This window comes from Octopus sinensis, linkage group LG3 (assembly GCF_006345805.1).
Source record: "Octopus sinensis linkage group LG3, ASM634580v1, whole genome shotgun sequence".
Classification (NCBI taxonomy): domain Eukaryota; kingdom Metazoa; phylum Mollusca; class Cephalopoda; order Octopoda; family Octopodidae; genus Octopus; species Octopus sinensis.
In genome coordinates this window covers 86,847,987-86,869,091 of record NC_042999.1, presented here as the reverse complement: position 1 = coordinate 86,869,091, position 21,105 = coordinate 86,847,987, and the positions used below count along the sequence as shown (strand labels likewise).

General features: G+C 35.8%; 1 protein-coding gene across 1 annotated transcript in view; it reads right to left on the bottom strand.

Moving 5' to 3' along the window:
• The window catches only part of LOC118762501, a 114,718-nt gene that overhangs the window by 10,560 nt on the left and 83,053 nt on the right, over nucleotides 1-21,105 (bottom strand). Inside the window, exons 22-25 of the mRNA XM_036501124.1 lie at nucleotides 18,318-18,713; nucleotides 14,227-14,549; nucleotides 10,430-10,576; nucleotides 7,449-7,551 (exon numbers count right to left, since the gene is read on the bottom strand). Of these exons, the coding sequence (XP_036357017.1) occupies nucleotides 7,449-7,551; nucleotides 10,430-10,576; nucleotides 14,227-14,549; nucleotides 18,318-18,713 (969 nt within the window). The remainder of the gene's footprint in view (nucleotides 1-7,448; nucleotides 7,552-10,429; nucleotides 10,577-14,226; nucleotides 14,550-18,317; nucleotides 18,714-21,105) is intronic.

Genomic DNA, 21,105 nt, shown 5'->3' with positions numbered 1-21,105 from the left:
GCCTGTAAGATCTTCTGAATGGCATGTCTAAAGAAAAAAATTGCCTTGAATTTTTTTTTCTTTTAATAAGGCTGATAATCACCTGATAATGATCTATATCTTGTGCAACCCTTTTCAAAAACAGTCTATGCATTGCTATAAACTATGACATTATTTGTTACTATAAGCACAAACTTAATGCACATAACTTTTAAGATAATTATTTATTGTATTTTTTACTGTTTTACATCCATTTCTCCACACTTGTAATAAGCAGATAGTTTTGCAACTTTAGATATTTATAAATTGCTAGAGTAATTGATTTTACGGTTTTATACCCAGCCTACCATAAACTAATACACTGTAGAATAAAAAGGAATTTCTGTTGTCAGACAGGCAAACTAAAGCAAGCAGAACTTTTTGCCTTGTTTAGAGGATGAACACAGTAAACACTAATTTTGAACTACACATGGGTCAAAATCAGTCTTGAATGATTATAAATAAAATTGCTTTTTAAACCGAATAGCAATATATCTCTCTCAGATTCTGACCAGCTTTTTCGAGCATAGGTAAGCTCCTGCTCCCATGAAGTCAAGTTTGTGATCTGGTTTTATATCCCAAATGAAACTATCAAGTCATCTTATAGAAATTGTCTGAAATATCATATATGTTAATTCTATCAAATTTTACAATATTCTCAAGTGTCAAAACATATTGATTGATACTCATATGAATTAGGAAACCTGTAACTATATTTCTTTTTACAAAATAATCTGACTGAAGTACTAATATTAACCTCTCAATGATGGATGTATCAAAGGAGCATTTAAGGCGCATAATGCTTTATGAGTTCAAAAAGGGAAACAGTGCAGCAGAAGCAACCCAAAATATCCACTCTCTTTATGGAGAGGTGTGGTTGAATGAAAGAAGTTGCAGAATATCGTTTGCAAAGTTCAAAAATGGTGATTTCAGTCTGAGAGAGGCCACAAATAGGATGCCCTCTTGAATTTGATGATGATCTACTTTTGTCAGAGCTTGTGAAGGATAATACTGTGTCAGTTGAAGAATTGGCAAGCAAGCTCAATTCAAGCCATTCATTTATTCACCACAATTTTCAATAGCTTGGAAAGGTGCCAAAACTCGGGAAATGGGTTCCCCATGATTTGCTAGAAGCCAATCGAAAATCAAATCATGAATGAGCATCTGCTCATCTCTTCACTCTCAAGAACATACTTGCCATTTTTGGACTGATAACTGACTGCTGATGAAAAATGTATTTTTATGAAAATGTTAAGCATTACACTCAATGACTTAGTTGTGGAGAACAGACTAAACCACAACTTCCAAAAGAACCTCCATGCAAAAAAGATTCTTCTTTCTGTTTGGTGGGATTGCATTGGAGTCATCCACTTTGAGTTGCTACTATCTAATGCGATAATTACAGCTCACACTCATTGCCAATAATTAGTGTTTGGATGCTGATTTGAAGAAAAAAAGGACTACTTTGGCAAATCGTAAGGGAGTGGTGTTTCTTCATGATAAAGCAAGACCCCACACTACAAAGATTACTTCGGCAAAAAGTAAAGAACTTGGCTGGGAAAAAATCTCTCACTCACCTTATTCCCTGGACCTTGCTCCTTCTGATTACTATTTGTTTCAAAGCATACAGAATCATTTAGATGGATTAGTTACTCAAAAGCCCCAAAGAAGTCAAAACTGACATCTCTTCCTTTTTTTCATCAAAACCAAAAAACATCATCCTGTTGAATTTGATGATGAGCTTCTTTTGTCAGAGCTTGAGAAGGATAATGTTGTGTCAGTTGAGGAATAGGCAAGCAAGCTCAATTCAAGCCATTCAACTGTTCACTGCCATCTTCAACAGCTTAGAAAGGTACCTAAACTCAGAAAATGGGTCTTCTATGATTTGACAGTAGCCAACCAAAAATCACAAGTTGTCATTTGCTCACTTTTTTACTTTGGTGAACATATCTCACCATTTATGGACAGATTAGTGACTGCTGATGAAAAATGGATTTTTTATGAAACTTTTAAGTGATGCAGGCAATGGCTGAGTTGTGGAGAACAGGCTAAATCCCAATCCAAAAAGGACCACCATGCAAAAAGTGTTTTTCTGTTTGGTGAGATTGCATTGAAGTCACCCACTTTGAGCTGCTGCCAGCTAATGCAACAATAGCTGTCACACCTATTACCAACAATTAGAGCATTTGGGTGCTGCGTTGAAGAAAAGACCTGCTTTAGTGAATTGTAAGAGAGAGGTGTTTCATCATGATAATGCAAGGCCCCACACTGCATAGAATACATCAGAAAAAAAAATCAAAGAACTTGGCCGGGAAAAAATCCCTCACCCACCTTATTCCCCAGACCTCGCTCTTTCTGATTACCATTTGATTCAAAGCTTACAGAATCATTTAGATGGATTGTTCAAAAGCCCAAAAGAGGTCAAACCTGACATCTCTTCCTTCTTTACATCAAAATTGAAAGAATTTTTCACCAACAGAATTTAAAAACCGATGAATTGATGCAAAGAAGTCATCAAAAATGATAGGAATTATATACAGGATTAAATTTTAATCAAATGTAAAATTAGGTCACTTTTTTCCTTACCCAAAATTTGGGCATTACTAATGGGATGACCTGGTGTTACAGTTCACTTAAAATACTATTGACCTTGGAAAAACATGTTCCAGCTTCTTATTTCTTCTTTTAAGTAAAAAGAAAGGACTTTGAATCTACTAAAAAATTCAATATAACTAATCTCTCGTTTGTGGTAGATACAGCACAGCATTATTAAACTTAATTTTTGTGAATCATTAGTTTTACTTCATTTTTGTTAAAGTACAGTGTTTTATGATATTCATAAAATTACAAAATATACCAGAGGAAAAACAACAATTTCTTGCATTGGTAAAATTATCTCCTAGGAGAGTATCAATATTAATACAATTACAAGTTATATCAAAAAGAAAAATTTGAATAATAACAATTAAGTATTGTATATGCTGTATGCTGCTGAAATGTGCTGCTATGTATTTACAGGAATCATTCATTTCCATTGAAGAATTGCAAGAATACAAGAAAATAGTTTGTGCCTATGTCCATTAATTACCAAATCAATGACCAAAGTTTGGTGGAGAGAAACTGAAAGAAGACTGGTCATCATTATCATTTAAAATCCATAGTCCATGCTGGCATAGGTTGGATGGGTTAATGGGATCTGGCAGGTCCAAAGACTGCATTGTGCTCTAATGACTGCCTTGACACTAGTTTCTGTGTCTGGATGCCCTTCCTAGAATCTAGCCATTTTACCATGTGTACTGGGTGGGGATTTTTAAGGCATCAGTATTAGTGACATTCATTGAGTAAGACTACAGTAGAGAGGTAGACAGCTTTAACCAAGATGATGAGGGGTTAAAGTGTGAGAGAAGGGACTAGAACTGAACAGGTTTCTTGTTGTAGAGGAGCTACAAGGCTACTCACATTGTAAAAGGGAGGGTGGGAGTGACTTGGATGTAGCTGTGTTTGTGTCTATGTGCAACTACATAGGCACCTAAAACAATTAGCAAAAGCATGGTACATGCTACCAGGTCATACTTGGTGTTGAAGGAGTTTATATTTAAGAAGACAAATGTGAGTAATTATTGATTTCCTGCATTGGACATAGAGGCACATAGGAAAGAGGAATGTGAATTTGTGTTCATGCACTTTTGAAAGGCATCAGTAATGTAAGTCAAGCAAACAGCTACAATAAAGAATAAAATGTGCCAAGGAATGGTTCATGGACGGCTTAACACTACTTTATAATGTAGATAACCATAGAAAGCAATTCTTTATAAGTCATAACTAAAGTGTTTCTTAAGTTTACAACTTCAATGATAAAGGACAATACAATTAGGCTGAGAGCTCCAGCATGGCCAAAGTAATGGTGGCTTAAATATATGAAATAACTAATATGAAGTGTATGAAAACATAAAAGTGAAGTAAATAGTGCTTCAGATTTTACTTTCAAAACAATTGTCAATCAATTTTAATCAGATTGTTATTTTAGAAATAAACATTATTTAAAGTTGTCTGGATAAAAAAATAGAACATAGCATTGAATGTAGAAATTTTCTAAACAAAAGGTTAGTTGGATAATCTGCAAAAGACAGCTTTAATAAAAGTAGATAGATTATATTTGTAATGTCTTTTATTTAGCTCAGTTCCCAGGTAACTATTCAAGCAATGGACATTTCAGATACTAGTGGCAATTTACTTTAACTCTCAATACACAATCTCTCTCATGTGCAAGCATGTGTGCATGCATGCATGTGAGTGCATATTTCTGTTTTGTTTTATGTGTTTTCTCAAGCATATACTTGCATGTCTAGACATGCTCATATATACTTAAATGATAAACTTCTGGAAAGTTTTACAGATTTTTACAGTTCCAGTGATGACTTGGACCTGTCATCTTCAAATCAGCCTTCTCCATACATAGATATGTATGTAGGTATGTATGTATGTATGTTGTAGTGGTATTGTAATCAGTTGCTACAAGGGTAAAGGTGGAGACTCAGATAGAAACAACTACATAGGTATCAAACTGCTGGGCCAGGTCATGAAAGTAACAGAAAGAGTTATAACTCAATCAAATAGAATAGAATTAAACTAGATGAGATGCAATTTGGTTTTGTACCAGGGAAGAGCACTACAGATTCCATCTTTCTAGTAAGACAACTGCAGGAGAAGCATCTAGCCAAAAGTAAACCACTGTACTTGACTTTCATCAACCTGGAGAAAGCTTTTGACAGAACCCCTCACTCTGTCATCCGGTGGTCTCTAAGGAAAGTAAAAGTAGACAAATGGCTTGTCAGAGCCATACAAGCCGTATAGAGCAAAGCTGTCAATGGGATAAGGGTCAGCTATGAGTACAGTGGTGAATTTAGTGCACAAGTAAGATTCACTGTGACTCAGTTTTCAGTCCCCTTTATTCATCATTGTCATCCAGGCCATAACAGAGGAATTTAAAATTGGTTGCCTGTGGGAACTACTATATGCTGATGACCTCACTCTTATAGCAGAATATGTAGCAGAAATGGAGAGGTGCAGTGGAATTACAAGAAGATTAATGAAGAAGGTAACGTTTCCATGTGGAAGATGTACAGGAGCAATAAACACTAAGGAAACACGGGAAATAGATTTTCTCAAATATTTTGAAGACTCCCTAGAAATAGTAAATAGTTTCTATTAGCTAAGTGACGAAACCAGCAGCAAAGGAGGACGTTCTGAAAGTATAGCTACTAGAATAAGAATAAAATGGAGAAAGTTCAGAGGGCTTTTACTTTTGTTGGCAACAAAAGGTTTCCCTCTGAGAGGTAATGAGACATTTGAGCTTGAATACAAAGGACATGTGAAGACTAGAGAGAAATAAAGCTTGTATATTCCATTGAAAGTTCTGTGTCAATGTGCAAGGATGAAAAAATGCTAAGTTATTGAGAGAAAAATTAGGCATAAGAGGAAAAATTATGTTGTGTGGAAGAGAAAAGACAATGATGGTTTGGTCATGTGAAGCATATGGATGAGGGCAGCAACATAAAGAAGTGCTGGTCATTTATAGTGGATGAACTTGTGGAAGAGGGAGACCCAGGAAGACATGGAACAAAATAGTGAAGACTGATTTCAAGCTGCAGAGTCTTATGGAGTTGACAAAGAACCAGGATGATTGATGATTAGCTGTGCTCAAGAAGACCTCTCCATCACAGCAAAAATGTGGTCCTGACAACCAATAATAAATTGCTACTTGTACACTGAACAATGAGACTCTAAATGATGATTTGTTTACTTATTCTAATATGTTCTGGTAGATTTCAACCCAAATGTGCTAATCACTGATGTGCTCATCACAAGAGAACAGCTTCTGTCTAATGATAATACAAATCAGCAAACAAACTGTTTGCTGAAATTATAAACAAGGTCATCAACTTTTGTCAGACTCATTTCTGGTTGATGAGATGCAACATGTCAAAATACTTTTGTCACAGAATCCCTTGCATTAATGAACATGAATGTATTATGAGCATGTCATAAAAGAGAAGCTGTTCTCTTGTGACAAGCACAAAAGTAATAAGTATATTTGCCTTTGAATCTGCAGGAAAGTATTAAAAATAGATAACTTTATCTATTTTTAATACTTTCCTGCAGAATCTTAGTTTTTACCATACAAATAATGATTTATTATATATATTCTACACATCAGGTAATATGTTAATCCCTAATAATTTATTTCAGCTCCAAAGAATTTTAAAAAATTATACATCAACTCTCAAATGTGTCCTATTTTGTGGCTTTAAGTACCCAAGAAGACATAACTCAGTAAATAAACAGAAACATATGATAAAATGGATATCACACTAAATACTGCAATCAATAAATTAACTAAAACACTTGGTGCCCCAGCATGTGAGTAGCACAATGACTGAAACAAATAGAAGAATAAAACGATTTTCTTCAACTTTCATCCAAAAGCAGAGTGAACCATAAAATAAATTCTTAAATTGTAATTCATTTTATTCATTATTATAAAAGAGGAGATATATTACATTACTGGGAGAAAGTGGAATAGATATGTTATACTAAGTACTAGAGATAGGTTGTTAGTAAAGGATAATATTTGTGAATCAAAGAGCAAGGCAAGTCAAGATTTGTAGATTATTAAGCAGAGTCAAAACAGAATAGAGGTGATGTATATTGGCAGATAGAAAAACAGATGTAATAAGAAGATTAATTTAAAGGTCCCAATTATATTGTTTAACTTTCAGTAACAGGCTAGAAAATTTGCATCAATTCTCATTAATGAATTAATTCAATTTAATTTAATTGGATTCATCACAATCATACATTAAGTTTCTAATATCTTTATATATAAAAGTAAGGTTGTGTGTCTGTCTACTCCGATTTAGATTCCTAACTACTCCCACATTTTGCAGTGCAGTTTAACCAAAACCGGGTATCTTATAGTCGTGATTCATATCGAGCCCTTCTGAGTATTAATGCGCGTCTATGATGAGTCTACGATTTTAAAAATAATTTACCATCATTTTTTCCCCATTTTAATGCATTTTTTCGATATTATATAAGGGAAGTAACTCTCTAAAAATGTCTACGATGAGTCAACGATTTAAAAAAAAATCTACCATCATATTTTTTCCATTTTTAATGCATTTTTTTGCTATTTTTTGGCTATAACTCTCTAAAAATGCTTTATAGTTATTTCCCTTACAAACCCAAGCAACGCCGGGCGATACTGCTAGTATACTCTAAAATTCTACAAAAAAAAATCTCTGTTAATTTAGTCCAAATTAGCAATAGGTTAACCTTCAAACATTTATCCCACCTCTCAACAATGCATTTAATATTTCTCATTCAATGTCAGTAGTTAAATTTTCACAAAAGAAAGGGTGTAAATTTACCTCTCGGAATTTATAAACTGAGGGTAAAGTATCTTGCAGATCCTCAGGTTTAGTTGAACTATGAAATGAAACGCGGATATCTCTCTGAAAGAATTTTTTCCATCTGAAATATATGAACATTCACTAAAATTGTGTTACTTAACAACTAGAGCAGAATTTTATAAAGTCGATGTATTGTCATTTTCTGAAGCAAGATTCATGATTCATGAATAATAATAATAATAATAGTAATAATAATAATAATAATAATAATAATAATAATAATAATAATAACAATAATAAAGACCTGGAAATAGAGGTAACTCAAATGTGAAATCTAAAAACAGAAACAATTCCTATCATAGTAGGCACATTAATATTCAGACAAATACATAACAAAAACACCAGGACGTACAAATATATATAACATACAGAAAATTGCACTACTGGGCACTGTACACATCCTACACAAAACACTTTCAATAAAGTAACCATAAGAGTATCACAACAAACCACAGCACATACCCAAGGCACACAGAGGTGCGCTCGGTAGTGAAGTGAAAGCACGTTATAAGAATAAAACTACTAAATAATAATAATAATAATAATAATAATAATAATAATAATAATAATAGTTGTCGTCGTCGTTGTTTAACAGCTGGCATGGACTGGACAGTTTGATAGTGTCTGATGAGTCAGAAGACTGTGTCATACACAAATGTCTACTTTGGTATATTTTCTATGGCTGAATGCCCCCACCCCCGACACCAACTACTAAGTACCTTTCTCATGATACCAGCACTAATAACAATTGCCTCATAACATGCAAGACCATACATATATATGTATATACAAGAAATAAGGATAAACACAAGTTTATATTACAGTTCTTACACCTGTTTCACTATTATTGTTGTTTGGAGTCCTGAAATAGGTGTTCCAAGTGCATTTGGATGCTTAACTAGAAACGGATCTTCAGAGAACACTTTATTGCATGAGGTTAGAGATAACTACGTCCAAAGTTGGAGAGATGGTAAGGAATTTCATAAATATTTTCAGAGGGAAATAGAAAGAAAGCAATTGGATGAGAAGGAAGTATGTTCTGTACTTTACCAGATATAATAACTTGTCCTGAACTTTGCAAAGTGTAATAACTTGTCCTGTACTTTTCCAGGTTTATAATCTTATTTCTCTTGCTCGCATTTTCCCATGTAATATGTGTGTGTGTGTGTGTGTGTGTGTGTGTACATAAATAGCATAGGATAAAGACATTTCACATAAACTTAAAAGATATATATATATATATATATATATAAAAGTCAAAATGAGGGTGAAAAAAATTTGTTCACCCTCATTTTGACTTTAATTATAATTTAATATGTTCTCAAACCGGCGTAAACTACTGCAGTGAATTACTTATGCAGTATTTATTTCCGGGAATTTTTGGCACACTACAACGAAGGCACTTGAATGTAACTGTGAATATAATCAGCCGAACTGTTCATGTCTCTGACCTCGTGTTAATATATAGTGTGCAGTTCGACAAATTATATCTTATGACGTACTCCACCGATGATCTGAGGATATTTATGTAAGTAAAATTACATAATTTATTAACAGTGAAACAATTGTATGGGGTTAATCTATATTTTCGTTATTTTTCATTTGTCCTGCTCGCTTACGTTCTTAGTGTGCTAAATTATTTCTTGAGAACAATTCTTAGTGGTTGAGTCCCTTTGCGGATCTATATCTAGCGTAAGAGCGTCCACATAGTGGATTCTCTCTCATATTTTTGTGTGTATATATATATATATATATATATATATATGACCCTCCATACAGCAAGGTAAAAGGAGCAAGTGCCTTGGATGTAGACACAGTATAGTGTTGGTATCATATACAAGAACAACACTCTTTAACAGTAATTATTCTCAAACCAAGAATAGTGATCTTCAGTCATTTCAAAGTTGAATAATAGTTGCTAAGAGGGACATTTAGAAGTAAACACACTAAAACAAGGCAATTGTATGAAATTATTTTCTATGCACATTATTTCGTTTGTATATTCAGAAAAATAATGTATCACATTATACAAGGTGTTTGGGCTAAATTTGGTGAACAGTCAACAGCATTGGAGAGTGTAAAGATTAAAGTTTTAGCTGAGAAAAAAGTTAGCTGATACAGAGGAATGGAAGCCATCCAAATACTGGAAAAAAAGTTACCCAGCATAAATCATCATTTTCGCTGACATTATAACTATTGCTCAATGTTTTGTGAACACTGTAAATACTGTAAGATGTAACATGAACATCATGAAAACCAAGTTCCCATTGTCTGTGATTGTCTTTGAGTGTCTCCAGTGAAGGTGACATCTTGCAGACCCACATGTTTGGACAGGGCCATAGGCTCAGTTCAGACAGCTATGTGAAGCTACTGGAAGCTGTGATCAAACCCTAGCTGGAGAGGGTTGTTGTTGGAAGGCCATATGTGTGACAGCAGGATTTGTCTCCTTGCTATACCTCTAAAAAAAGTAAAAAGTGGTTCTCTGAAAATTTCTACAGTTTTACCAGCTTCAATTTTTGGTGTCCTTATTCCTCCAATTGTAATCCCATGAATTACTATGTATGGGGTGTGGTTGAGAAAGACACCAATCACTCTGCCTGCAACACCAAGACTGAGCTGGTGGCCAAGATCAAGGAAGTGCTCGAAGGTCTTACCAGGAACACAGAGGAAGACTTGTAACAAGCTCTGGAGTTGTTTTGATGTTGTGGTGGAAGGTGAAAGTGGTTATTTTGAGTAAACTATCTCTCAGACATAATCTATTTGAAATGTTTTGATTTTCAAAAATACTTTTATATTGCATGGAACATTGCTTTCTTTCCCTTTTATGCAAACAATGAAATTTAGCCTGAACACCCTGTACTTCTACATTAAAAATGCCAATATATGCTTCCTGTTTCCATTTATTCCTAATAGATAATAAAATGAAATGATTTACTTACTTCGTAACCCATTTTTCCAACTGCACTTCTGTATCTATCCATGGAGTAGTCTCCATATACTGAAGATGAAATTCATCAAGTTCTTTTTGTAGGTAATGCACACCTTCTCCTAAACCAAAACTCTTCAGTGAAGTAATTGCACAATTCCTGTTTAAAAAAAAAAGTTTCAATTAATTTTAAGTAACAATATTAGCTTTCCTCTGACTAGTGAGGTGTGCGTTTCAGTTTCTTGATTGGCAACAGTTTCACACTTACTTCATAATCAAGTGTTTATTGATAGATAAAACATCCAGCTAAAAAAAATATTAATTATGAAACCTTTAAATTCTTGATAGTATAAAGCAGAAATGGGCAACTTCTTACAAGAAGCAGGTTGCATGAAACATGTCTCATATGTGCCATATTGCTAACAAAAGTGAAGGTAATTTTTCATTAGGTTTTCATTAGGCCACATGTTGCCTATGGCTGATATAATGAAAGAATTGGCAAACAGAGAAAAAAAGAATGTTTAACTCAATGTTTTTTTTGCAACAGTTCATTATTCCCATTAACTCTAAGTCTCTGAAGCGACTTGCTGTTATATCTATATAACTCCCACCAACACATATAGGAGCTTGTATGTTGATGATCGACCTACTGCAATTAGTAGCTAATTTTTTGTTATATCAACACCCTTTTTTATCCAAAAAGGAACAGACAGATTGGATTATGTAGACCTAGTTAAATTATGCTGTTCCCCATCCAAAAATGGACAGAATGGTCATGATTGGAATGCCTTTGTTCACGTCTGTTGACTTGAGTTTAAGCTATAACAAAAACATATTAACTAGCTTTTTTATAAATTCAACTTCATTGTTTGAGATACACATGTAGGCACAGGTGTGGCTGTTTGGTAAGAAGCTTGCTTCCCAACCACATGGTCCTGGGTTCAGTCCCACTGCATGGCACCTTGGGCAAGTGTCTTCTACTATAGCCTTAGGCCAACCAAAGCCTTGGGCCAACCAAAGCCTTGTGACTGGATTTGGCAGATAGAAACTGAAAGAAGCCCATCATACGTGTGTGTGTGTGTCCACACCACTGTTTGCCAACTGGTTCAGGTGTGTTTACGTCCCTATAACTTTGCAGTTCAGCAAAAGAAACTGATAAAATAAGTACCAGGCTTTAAAAAAATTAAGTACTGGGGTCAATACATTCAACTAAAAATTCTTCAAGACAGTGTCCCACCATGGTTGCAGTCTAATGACTGAAACAAGTAAAAGATAAAAGATTAAATTAGTTCACAAGAATTCTTCATACTGTTAAACACAAACTCAGACTCATTATTCCTTCCTGTAATTCTTCAATAAATTCTTTAAATAAAAGCAGGCCATCAGTAAATTAAATTTCCTTAGGAAATTTTATTAACCTCTCTATCATTGCCTCAATGACTATAATAAATAAAAAGTGGTTGAAGATAAGACCCTTGTAGAGTTTGCCTGGGGGACAAATTTTTCATTGCAACCCATTTCTACATGGCCTGTATTTACCACCTTTATGAGCCATTCATCTGAGCTTTCTCACTCAAAGCTTATCAGACATGGTGTGCAACTGTCAAAAAAGTGATTTTGATATTTGCAAATCCAAAGCAAAAGTTTGTGCTTAACTAAGAGCTTTGCTTGCTGTTGTCTCATTAGAAATATAGCATTTATTGCACCATATTCTGGTAACAATCCAAACTGCATTTTATCCAAATTAATTTTATCTTATGCTATGTTAAAACTTGTTCTGTTTTCAAAAACTAGACCATCAGCTAAAGGATAATGTAATTTTCCCATTCTAGTGAATACCAGTTGTGTTTGTATTCATTTACAATGATACTTCTATGCCAGTTATGAAGTGAGCTACACTATCTAATTAACTGAGTCATTGGCATAGCACATAAATAGTCTATACTTCCATCATCTCAGCTATCCACACCTTCATATTTTTAGTGCCATATAAAAGCACTCATGCCAGTGCCATGTAAAAAGCACCCAACACACTCTGTAAAGTGGTTGGCATTAGGAAGGGCATCCAGCCATAGAAAACATGCCAAGACAGACAAATGGAGCCTGGTCAGCTCTCTGGCTGACCAACTTCTGTCAAATTGTCGAACCCATACAAGCATGGAAAACAGATGTTAAATGATGTTGATGATGATGATGACGACGATGATGATGACGACGATGATGACAACGACGACGATGACAACGACGACGATGATGACGACGACGATGATGATGAAACTAATCTCTATATTAGCTTATCTGGGCTTCCACTATTCTTCATTTAACAATCTCTCACAGTCACACTTACACATTCTTTTCTTTCCTGTGTTACTGAGTAACATCAGTAACACTTCACACAAACACTTTCTTAATATTGGCTCGTACATATATCTACATTAAAATTTAGATAAGTACACATTGCCTTGCTATGCAGAAATGTTCAAGCTTAACATCCTCATGATAAAGGACATTCGCTAATCATCAACTCTTAGTTTCCCTTCTAGCAATATGCCTTCTATGCCTTGCTTACCACCTTATCCTGCTGCCACTCCATATTGCTACATTATTTCAAAATCCTCTTGACCTATCACTTACTTCTTGTGGTCCTTGGGGGTATAAATAATATTTTAAAGATAATTTATTTTTAGTAGAAGTATTAATGACACAAATTAAAACGGATGTTAAATGATGATGATGACATATATGATTGTTATAAAGGTATCTATATTACTTTATATAAAGGTACATTAGATAATGTAAAAAAAAAAAAAGGTGGGAAGCTCATAGCCTCTTTCATTTCTGAATTGAATTTCCACTCAGTTCAACTTCGTTTTCTTTTCTCTAATTTTTAGTGTTCATTTTGCATGCTGGCATTTTGCAAGCACAGCAAATTGCAAGAAGTCTTGATCAGAAACATTCAGAATCACTGAAGCATGAATAAACTACTTGCATCAATTGTTAGCTGGCAACACACTACATCCTTCAAAACTTCCATGCTTCCTGAAATTTGCCAACAGTACACCTGATGCCCCACCATCCCTGTTTCTTTTTTCTTCCTTTTTTTTTAGTTGTAGTGCACCTGAGCACTGTATACATCAAGTTCATTATTATTATTATTATTATTATTATTGAGTGAGAGAGCAGTGTATGCCATCAAAGTAAACACTGGGGTAAAATATATGAAGCCCAGTATACCCATCATGTCTACTCGTCTGATAAGGGTACACTAAGCACATGCATCACAACCATGTGTGCACAACATGGTGATCTCATACCAAGATAAACAGCACATGACCTTGCAGGTGGGGCCCAGTTAGAATTTTCTTCTGGTCGAGTAACCCATCCTGCTCAAAAGGTCCCTGAATAAGGGTTGTTTAAGGATGTTGAACAAAACACCCATGTTTCTAGAGGTGAATTATTCAAACTCCAAAGAATCCTTCTCAACACATGGCTATGATGCTCCCCCACTACTTCTGCTCATGATCAGAGATGCACATATCGTCAGCCACTAAGGGACATGCTCAACTAGTTAAGGTCAAACAACTGACAAGCAAATCTCTGGTATTGAGCAGAATATTTGCTGTAGCCCATCTTTTATACCAAAACAAAACAATGTACATGATAACACTTCCAATCAGTTAAGATCAGAAGCTACGAGAGCCACTGCCTGGTATTGCATCAGGACATTATTATTATTATTATTATTATTATTATTATACATAGAAACACACTGATAAATAGTTCAATTACAAAGTAAAATAATGGATATACCTTATAATTTCATCACCATAAATGTAATGTTTCAGATGTTGCATAACCATGTCATCATTTTCAACGTGAAAAATTTCAAGGGATGACATTGCAAGCTGTATAAGATTTTTTCGATCTTCATCACCTGAATCTAAATCAAAGGGATCTTCTTTCAAGAGATTGACAATTGCTTCTGCAATTGCTTCTCTGTCGTCTGCTCCAAATTTAGAGAAAGTATCAATGATTGTATTAAGAATATTGAATTTTATTTCCATGGAGTTACTATTTAGCAATGGTATTATGGAAAGGATGAAGTCATTACTGTGTACCATGTTTGTCAGAATCTGTATCAAACAAGAGAAAAATAAACATAAGCAAGGATTTATTCAAGAAAATTATATCATGATATAACACGTAAAGAAATAATGCAGAAGAAACTTATGTCACAATGATGATACTAATGTCACACTATTGACAGAGATCATACAATGATAATGTTTCTTTATTAGCCATGCAGGGCTGCACACAGACTGGACAAATTACAAATTTTGGGGAGAAAAAAAAAGTGGGGTAGGTTTTCGATCAAAAGGGATCGTAAAAATGTAAAAATAAAAGATCAATAGGGATCATATATCACAGAAATGTCATGATGTAAAGTGTAAAGGGGGAAGCAGATAAGCTTTATCTGTGGAAAGAAAAGACTACGGAAAAGACCACAGTAACCTCGGTCAATAATGTCACATGTTAACACATTTATTTGCAAGTAAGTAACTATCTGTTTTAAATTTTTCCGGATTCATAGGATTATGCTCAAGGTGGCTTCGTCAATCATACATGCCATCCTTGCTACATTCACCCATCTTTTTTTGAAACATTCGCTAGACAAAACTTGCCTCTCTACTCTCACTTTCCTTTTCAAGTGATACTTGAAGAAGTATCATACAATAATGATAATGTCATAGCGATGATGTGAATGCACAATAATTTACATGGTGTCACAATAATGATAATGATGGTGCTGTCACATTGCTGGCAATAATCACATGATGATGCTGTCACAATGATAATGTATCAACATGGTGATGGTTGGGATATCACAATGATGTATGGAACATCACAATGATGATGATGATGTCACATGGCTGATAATGATCACACAACAATGATGGTAATGTCACAGTGACAATTAGAATGTTACACTACTAGTGATGGTGATGTAATAGTGCTGACTGTGATCAGCTGCAGTAATTTAATTCAGTGCACCACAATCTTATTTCACTTGAGGTACACTTATATTCTTTTCAAACTTTGGTGGCACAACTGAACTAAAAATATAACTAAAAGTATAGGGGGAAAAAATTACATTCAGGTTACACTGCAGTACACCTAGCATCATCTTGTGGCACACCAATGTGCCAGAGCATACCAGTTGTGGAGCACTGATTTAATTGACAGAAAGGAATCTGAGATAATAAACATTATCATAAGTGTATAGCAAATTATATATAATGGTGACATTACAGGTATGAGTGATGATGCTGTCACTCACACACATAATCTGTCTTGTCACAGGGATTTTGATGTCACTGTGATGACACCTAAAATATTGCTGAGCATGTGACAGTGGTGGTGAGGATTGACCTGCAAGTGCCAGTGCCGCATAAAAGTCCCCATATAGCATCAAGTAAAAGCCCCAATGTGACACCACATAAAAGTGCTCATGCAATGCCACATAAAAGCAGCCAGCACACACTGTAAAGTGGTTGGTGTTAAGAAGGGGCATCCAGCTATAGAAACCATGCCAAATCAGACTGGAGTCTGGTGCAGCTCCCCAGCTTGCCAGCTGTGGTCAAACCATCCAACCTATACCAGCATGGAAAACAGATGTTAAATGATGATGATAATGATGATGATATGTATAAGGCAGTGAGCTGGCAGAATCATTTGCATGCTGGGCAAAATGTTTAGTGGCATTCCATTCGTCTTCACGTTCTGAGTTCAAATTTCACTGAGGTCAACTTTGCCTTTCATCCTTTCGTGGTCGATAAAATAAGTACCAGTCCTTCCTAATGCCAACTTCTTTACTTAGTGAGTTGGGTGCTTTTTATGTAGCACCAACACTGGAGCTTTTTATGTGACACCAAAACCAGTAGGGTCATGAAGTAGCTTGCAAGGTGAAGACCTCTCAGATGGGAGAGATAGTATTACAGAGAAAGATAGACAGAGAGACAGTCAGAATAAGAGAGAGAGAGAGAGAGAGAGAGAGAGAAATAAATGATGAAACAGTGGCTGTGTGGTAAGTAGCTTGTTTACCAACCACATGGTTCCAGGTTCAGTCCCACTGTGTGGCACCTTGGGCAAGTGTCTTCTACTATAGCCTCGGGCCGACCAAAGCCTTGTGAGTGGATTTGGTAGACGGAAACTGAAAGAAGCCCGTCGTATATATATATATATATATATATATGCGTGTGTGTGTTTGTGTGTCTGTGTTTGTCTCCTTAGCATTGCTTGACAACCGATGCTGGTGTGTTTATGTCCCCGTTACTTAGCGGTTCGGCAAAAGAGACCGATAGAATAAGTACTGGGCTTACAAAAGAATAAGTCCCGGGGTCGAGTTGCTTGATTAAAGGCAGTGCTCCAGCATGGCCACAGTCAAATGACTGAAACAAGTAAAAGAGTAGAGTGGATGGGGGAGAATAAATGGTACAGAGAAGATAGAAGGGGATGTTCTATAAGAGGTGAGGGGAGATGTCTAGAGATGGGGAAAGGTGACTGTAGCAAGTGTATGTGCAGATAGGCATGTGAGAGATAGTGGAGGGGCCTGCAGCAGGTGGTGGTCATAGGTAGTGAGAAGAGGGGTCCTGGAATGATGGGTTGAGAAGATTTGACAAGACAGATTATGGTTGTATGTATGGATGGCCATGATTCTACTTAGCTTGAAGTGTCTTCAGAAGCACAGCAAACCACCAAAAATCTCAATCACTTGCCATCTCTGCTGTGAGATTCAACATCTGGAGATCGTTTCTTACCGTTTTGTCCCAGATCTTTATGGGTTTACCTGTTCCACAGGTTCCCTCCACAGTTAGAGATTGGTACTCCTTTGTGCAGCTGCCCTTATCCATACACATCACTTGACCATACCAACACAGTCTTCTCTCTTGCACACTACATCTGATACCTTTTTTACCCAATTTTTATCATATATCATTTATACTCTCATATATGCACACTGACATTACCCACACAACACAGCATACTGGCTTTGTTTCTTTCAAGCCTTCACATTTTCTCTACAGTCACAGCCCATATCCTACTGCCATATAGCATAGCTGTTCATACATGGACATCATACAATCTGCCTTTCACTCTGAGGGAGAGGCCCTTTGTTACCAACATAGGCAGTAGCTCTCTGAACTCTGCCCAGCCCATTCTTATTCTAGCAGCTACATTTTCAGAGCAACCTCCTCCACAGTTAACTTGGTCACCTTGGTAACAGAAGCTATCTACTACTTCTAAGGATTGCTCCAGACATTTGAGGAAGTCTATTTCCTGTACATTCTTTGTGTTTATTGTACCTGCAGGTCTGTCACATACAAAGACTACTTTCTCTATTAACCTTCCTATGATACCACTACACCTATTATGTATCCATAGCTTGCACTGGGTACACTGTATGGGATTCTCAACTACACCTTTTCTACATTACAAGCAGGGCCATTTCCCAGAAGAGGTTGGTGATTTTTCTTCTTTCCTACAAACTAGGACTTCAGTCTTTCCTAAATTTCAATAAATTAACCAAATTAATTCTTCATACCAATAATAAACAAGTCATTAAAATTAATGATATTCTAACTTCATAAGAAATACTTTGAGTAACTTCAGGAACAGACCTCAATAAAGCATATTTAGAATTAGAAAATCAACCAGCCCCTATAACAGAATAAACACCAATACTAGGCCTTGCTTCCACTCTCTCTCTCTCTTTACACACACACACACACACACACACACTAGCACACTATTTGTATATTAAGCAAACTAAAGAACACTAGAGGATGTCTGTGTGTTTGTGTTTACATGTCATGTTTTATATAAGTTTATAAATTACTTACATCTGTAAGGTCACCAAAACGTTTCTGGAACCAATCAGCAGACAAGATTTTTTTGACATATTCTTGGAACACTGTAGACGTTTGTGACGGCTCTGCAGATGCACTTCGAGTTGTCCTTTGTACTATAGATTTTGATAATGTGCACATAAGCTCTGAAGCCTGAGCTGTAGATACAGTTGAAGGTATTTTTGATGGAGGAATATCATAAGAGGAATCATCTCTATATTGTGGTACTCTTGAAGGTGTTGAAATGACACTTGCTGGAGTTCGAGAAACAGTTTCATTATGACTCATAATAATCTTTGAGATTTGTTTATATTCATTTAATAGATGTGTCACTTTTTTTGACAGAGAAAACATTTTCTGTTCACCAGATTCAAATAAAGAAAATAAAGCCTGCAAAACAAGACCAAACACACATCATTAAAAGTAAGAATATGTAACACATTTAGTCTGAATGAAATTCTATTTTAGAAAATTAGGTCATCATCATCATCATTTTGATCTCCATTTTTCCATGCTTTCATGGGTTGGACAAAGTTTACTGAGGCAAATTTTTCTAAGAGCAGATTCCCTTTCTATTGCCAATCTTCACTTGTTTCCAAGCAAGACATGTTTTCACAAAATACTAAAAATGAATGACACTGCTAGTATAACAACAGTCATTTACAACAATCATGCAATGTCAAAACAAGGAAATACAAATACATACTCATGCACACACACACACACAAACACATGTGACAGACTTCTTTCAGTTTCTGTCAACCAAGTCCACTCACAAAGCTTTGGTCAGCCCAGGCTATAGTAGAAGACACTTGCTTAAGATGTTATGCAGTGAGTTTCAACCCAGTACCATATGGCTGGGAAGCAAACTTGTTATTACACAGCCATGCCTGTTTATGGAATATTATGGTATATATAAAAATATGATAATGTCTTCTAAAGATTAAAGGGTCACTGTATCAACAAGGAACATTTTGGCCTTAATGTAGTAAGAATGTAATAAATAATTCTATGCATAGCATACATATATGTATCCACATGTGTATATATGTGTGTGTATGTGTATAAATAGATGCAAATGACTTAAGCCATAAATGTGTCCTACTCTTTTGTATACAATAATCCCTTGACTATCCCAGGTGCAATTGGTGAAAATCGGTGAAGTAGAAACAGTACTGTACTCTCTTTTACTTGTTTCAGATATCTGACTGTGGCCATGCTGGAGTACCACCTTTATTCTTTGTAAGCCTAGTACTTATTCTATCACACATAAACACTCCAGCATCGATTGTTAAGTGATGTTGGGGGGGACAAACACAGACACACAAACTCACACACACACACACACACATATACATATATATGACGGGCTTCTTTCAGTTTTCGTCTACCAAATCCTCAAGGCTTTGGTCGGCCTGAGGCTATAGGAGAAGACACTTGTCCAAGGTGCCATGCAATGGAACTGAACCTGGAACCATGTGGTTGGTAAGCAAGCTACTTACCACACAGCCATAATTTGTATATATTTATTTTATTATAAATGCAAAACAACACATGGAGGAATAAACGTAGGCTCAAATAATAAACCGCAATAGGTGAACTGCAATAGGTGAACCGTGATATGGCGAGGGTTATAACTAAGTATATAACCAAGTACCTCATTCTGCTGGAGACAAGGTAAAGCAACTGCTGTGCTGATGATGCCTATTGAAGCAGAAACAAGTGTTTGCAGCTGTCACTTGTCTCCAGGCAATCAAAATGTCTTTTCTTAATGGCATATCAATTTTTTGATAATTCATGAGTTTTGTGGTTATATTCTTTCTCATTTGAAAGATGATCCCATTACCATTGTATAATTGTTCTATCTTCTCTGGAACCAAGACAATTTCAATAAATCAAGACATTATTTGGTGTGGAACAGTGGATCTTAAAGCATATAAAGCTATAAATAATAGCATGCAAATATTAGGGTGAAAAGCCCTTTTTAGATGGTAAAAGTCAAAGGCCATTGATGAGATATGAACCCACATATGTTTCTTAGCTAGCAGATACTCTGATGTAATACTTACTCAATGAGGGGTAAAAAGCACTATCCGAATGTGGTCGATGCCAGGTCCGCCTGACTGGCTCCCGTGCCAGTAACATGTAAAAAGCACCAACCGATTGTGACCGATGCCAGTACCCCTGACTGGCTCCTGTGCCAGTGGCAAGTAAAGTGTGAGAGAATCATGATGTCATAGGAGAGAGAATGTGTCCACATGGATGATGGCTCACATGCATTTAATGAGGATGGAAAGAGAGAGACTTGGAAACGCCACTATGAAATGTTTCCAAATGAAGAGAATGAATGGGAGAAAGAGAGTCTGCCAAATGTCGACCCAACAGAGTCACTAGCTATCCAAATTGACAGTACCTTGGTAGATAAAGCAATTAAGGTTATGAAGACAGGGAAAAACTCGGCACATCAGGTATCACTGCAGAAATACTTAAAATATCTGGTGGTGTTGGCTACAGTCTAGTCACCCGTATAGTCAATCAGGTGATACATGAAGGAGTCATACCCAATGACTGGTGTATCAACATCATAGTCAACTGCTACAAAGGTAAAGGTAATGCATTAAATACGAATAATTACAGAGGTATCAAATTGTTGGATCAGGCGATAAAAGTCATGGAGGTCATAGCCCAACTAATTAGGGAGAGAGTTAGTTTAGACGAGATGCAGTTTGAGTTTGTGCCAGGGAGAAGCACCAATGATACTATATTTCTGGCAAGGCAGCTG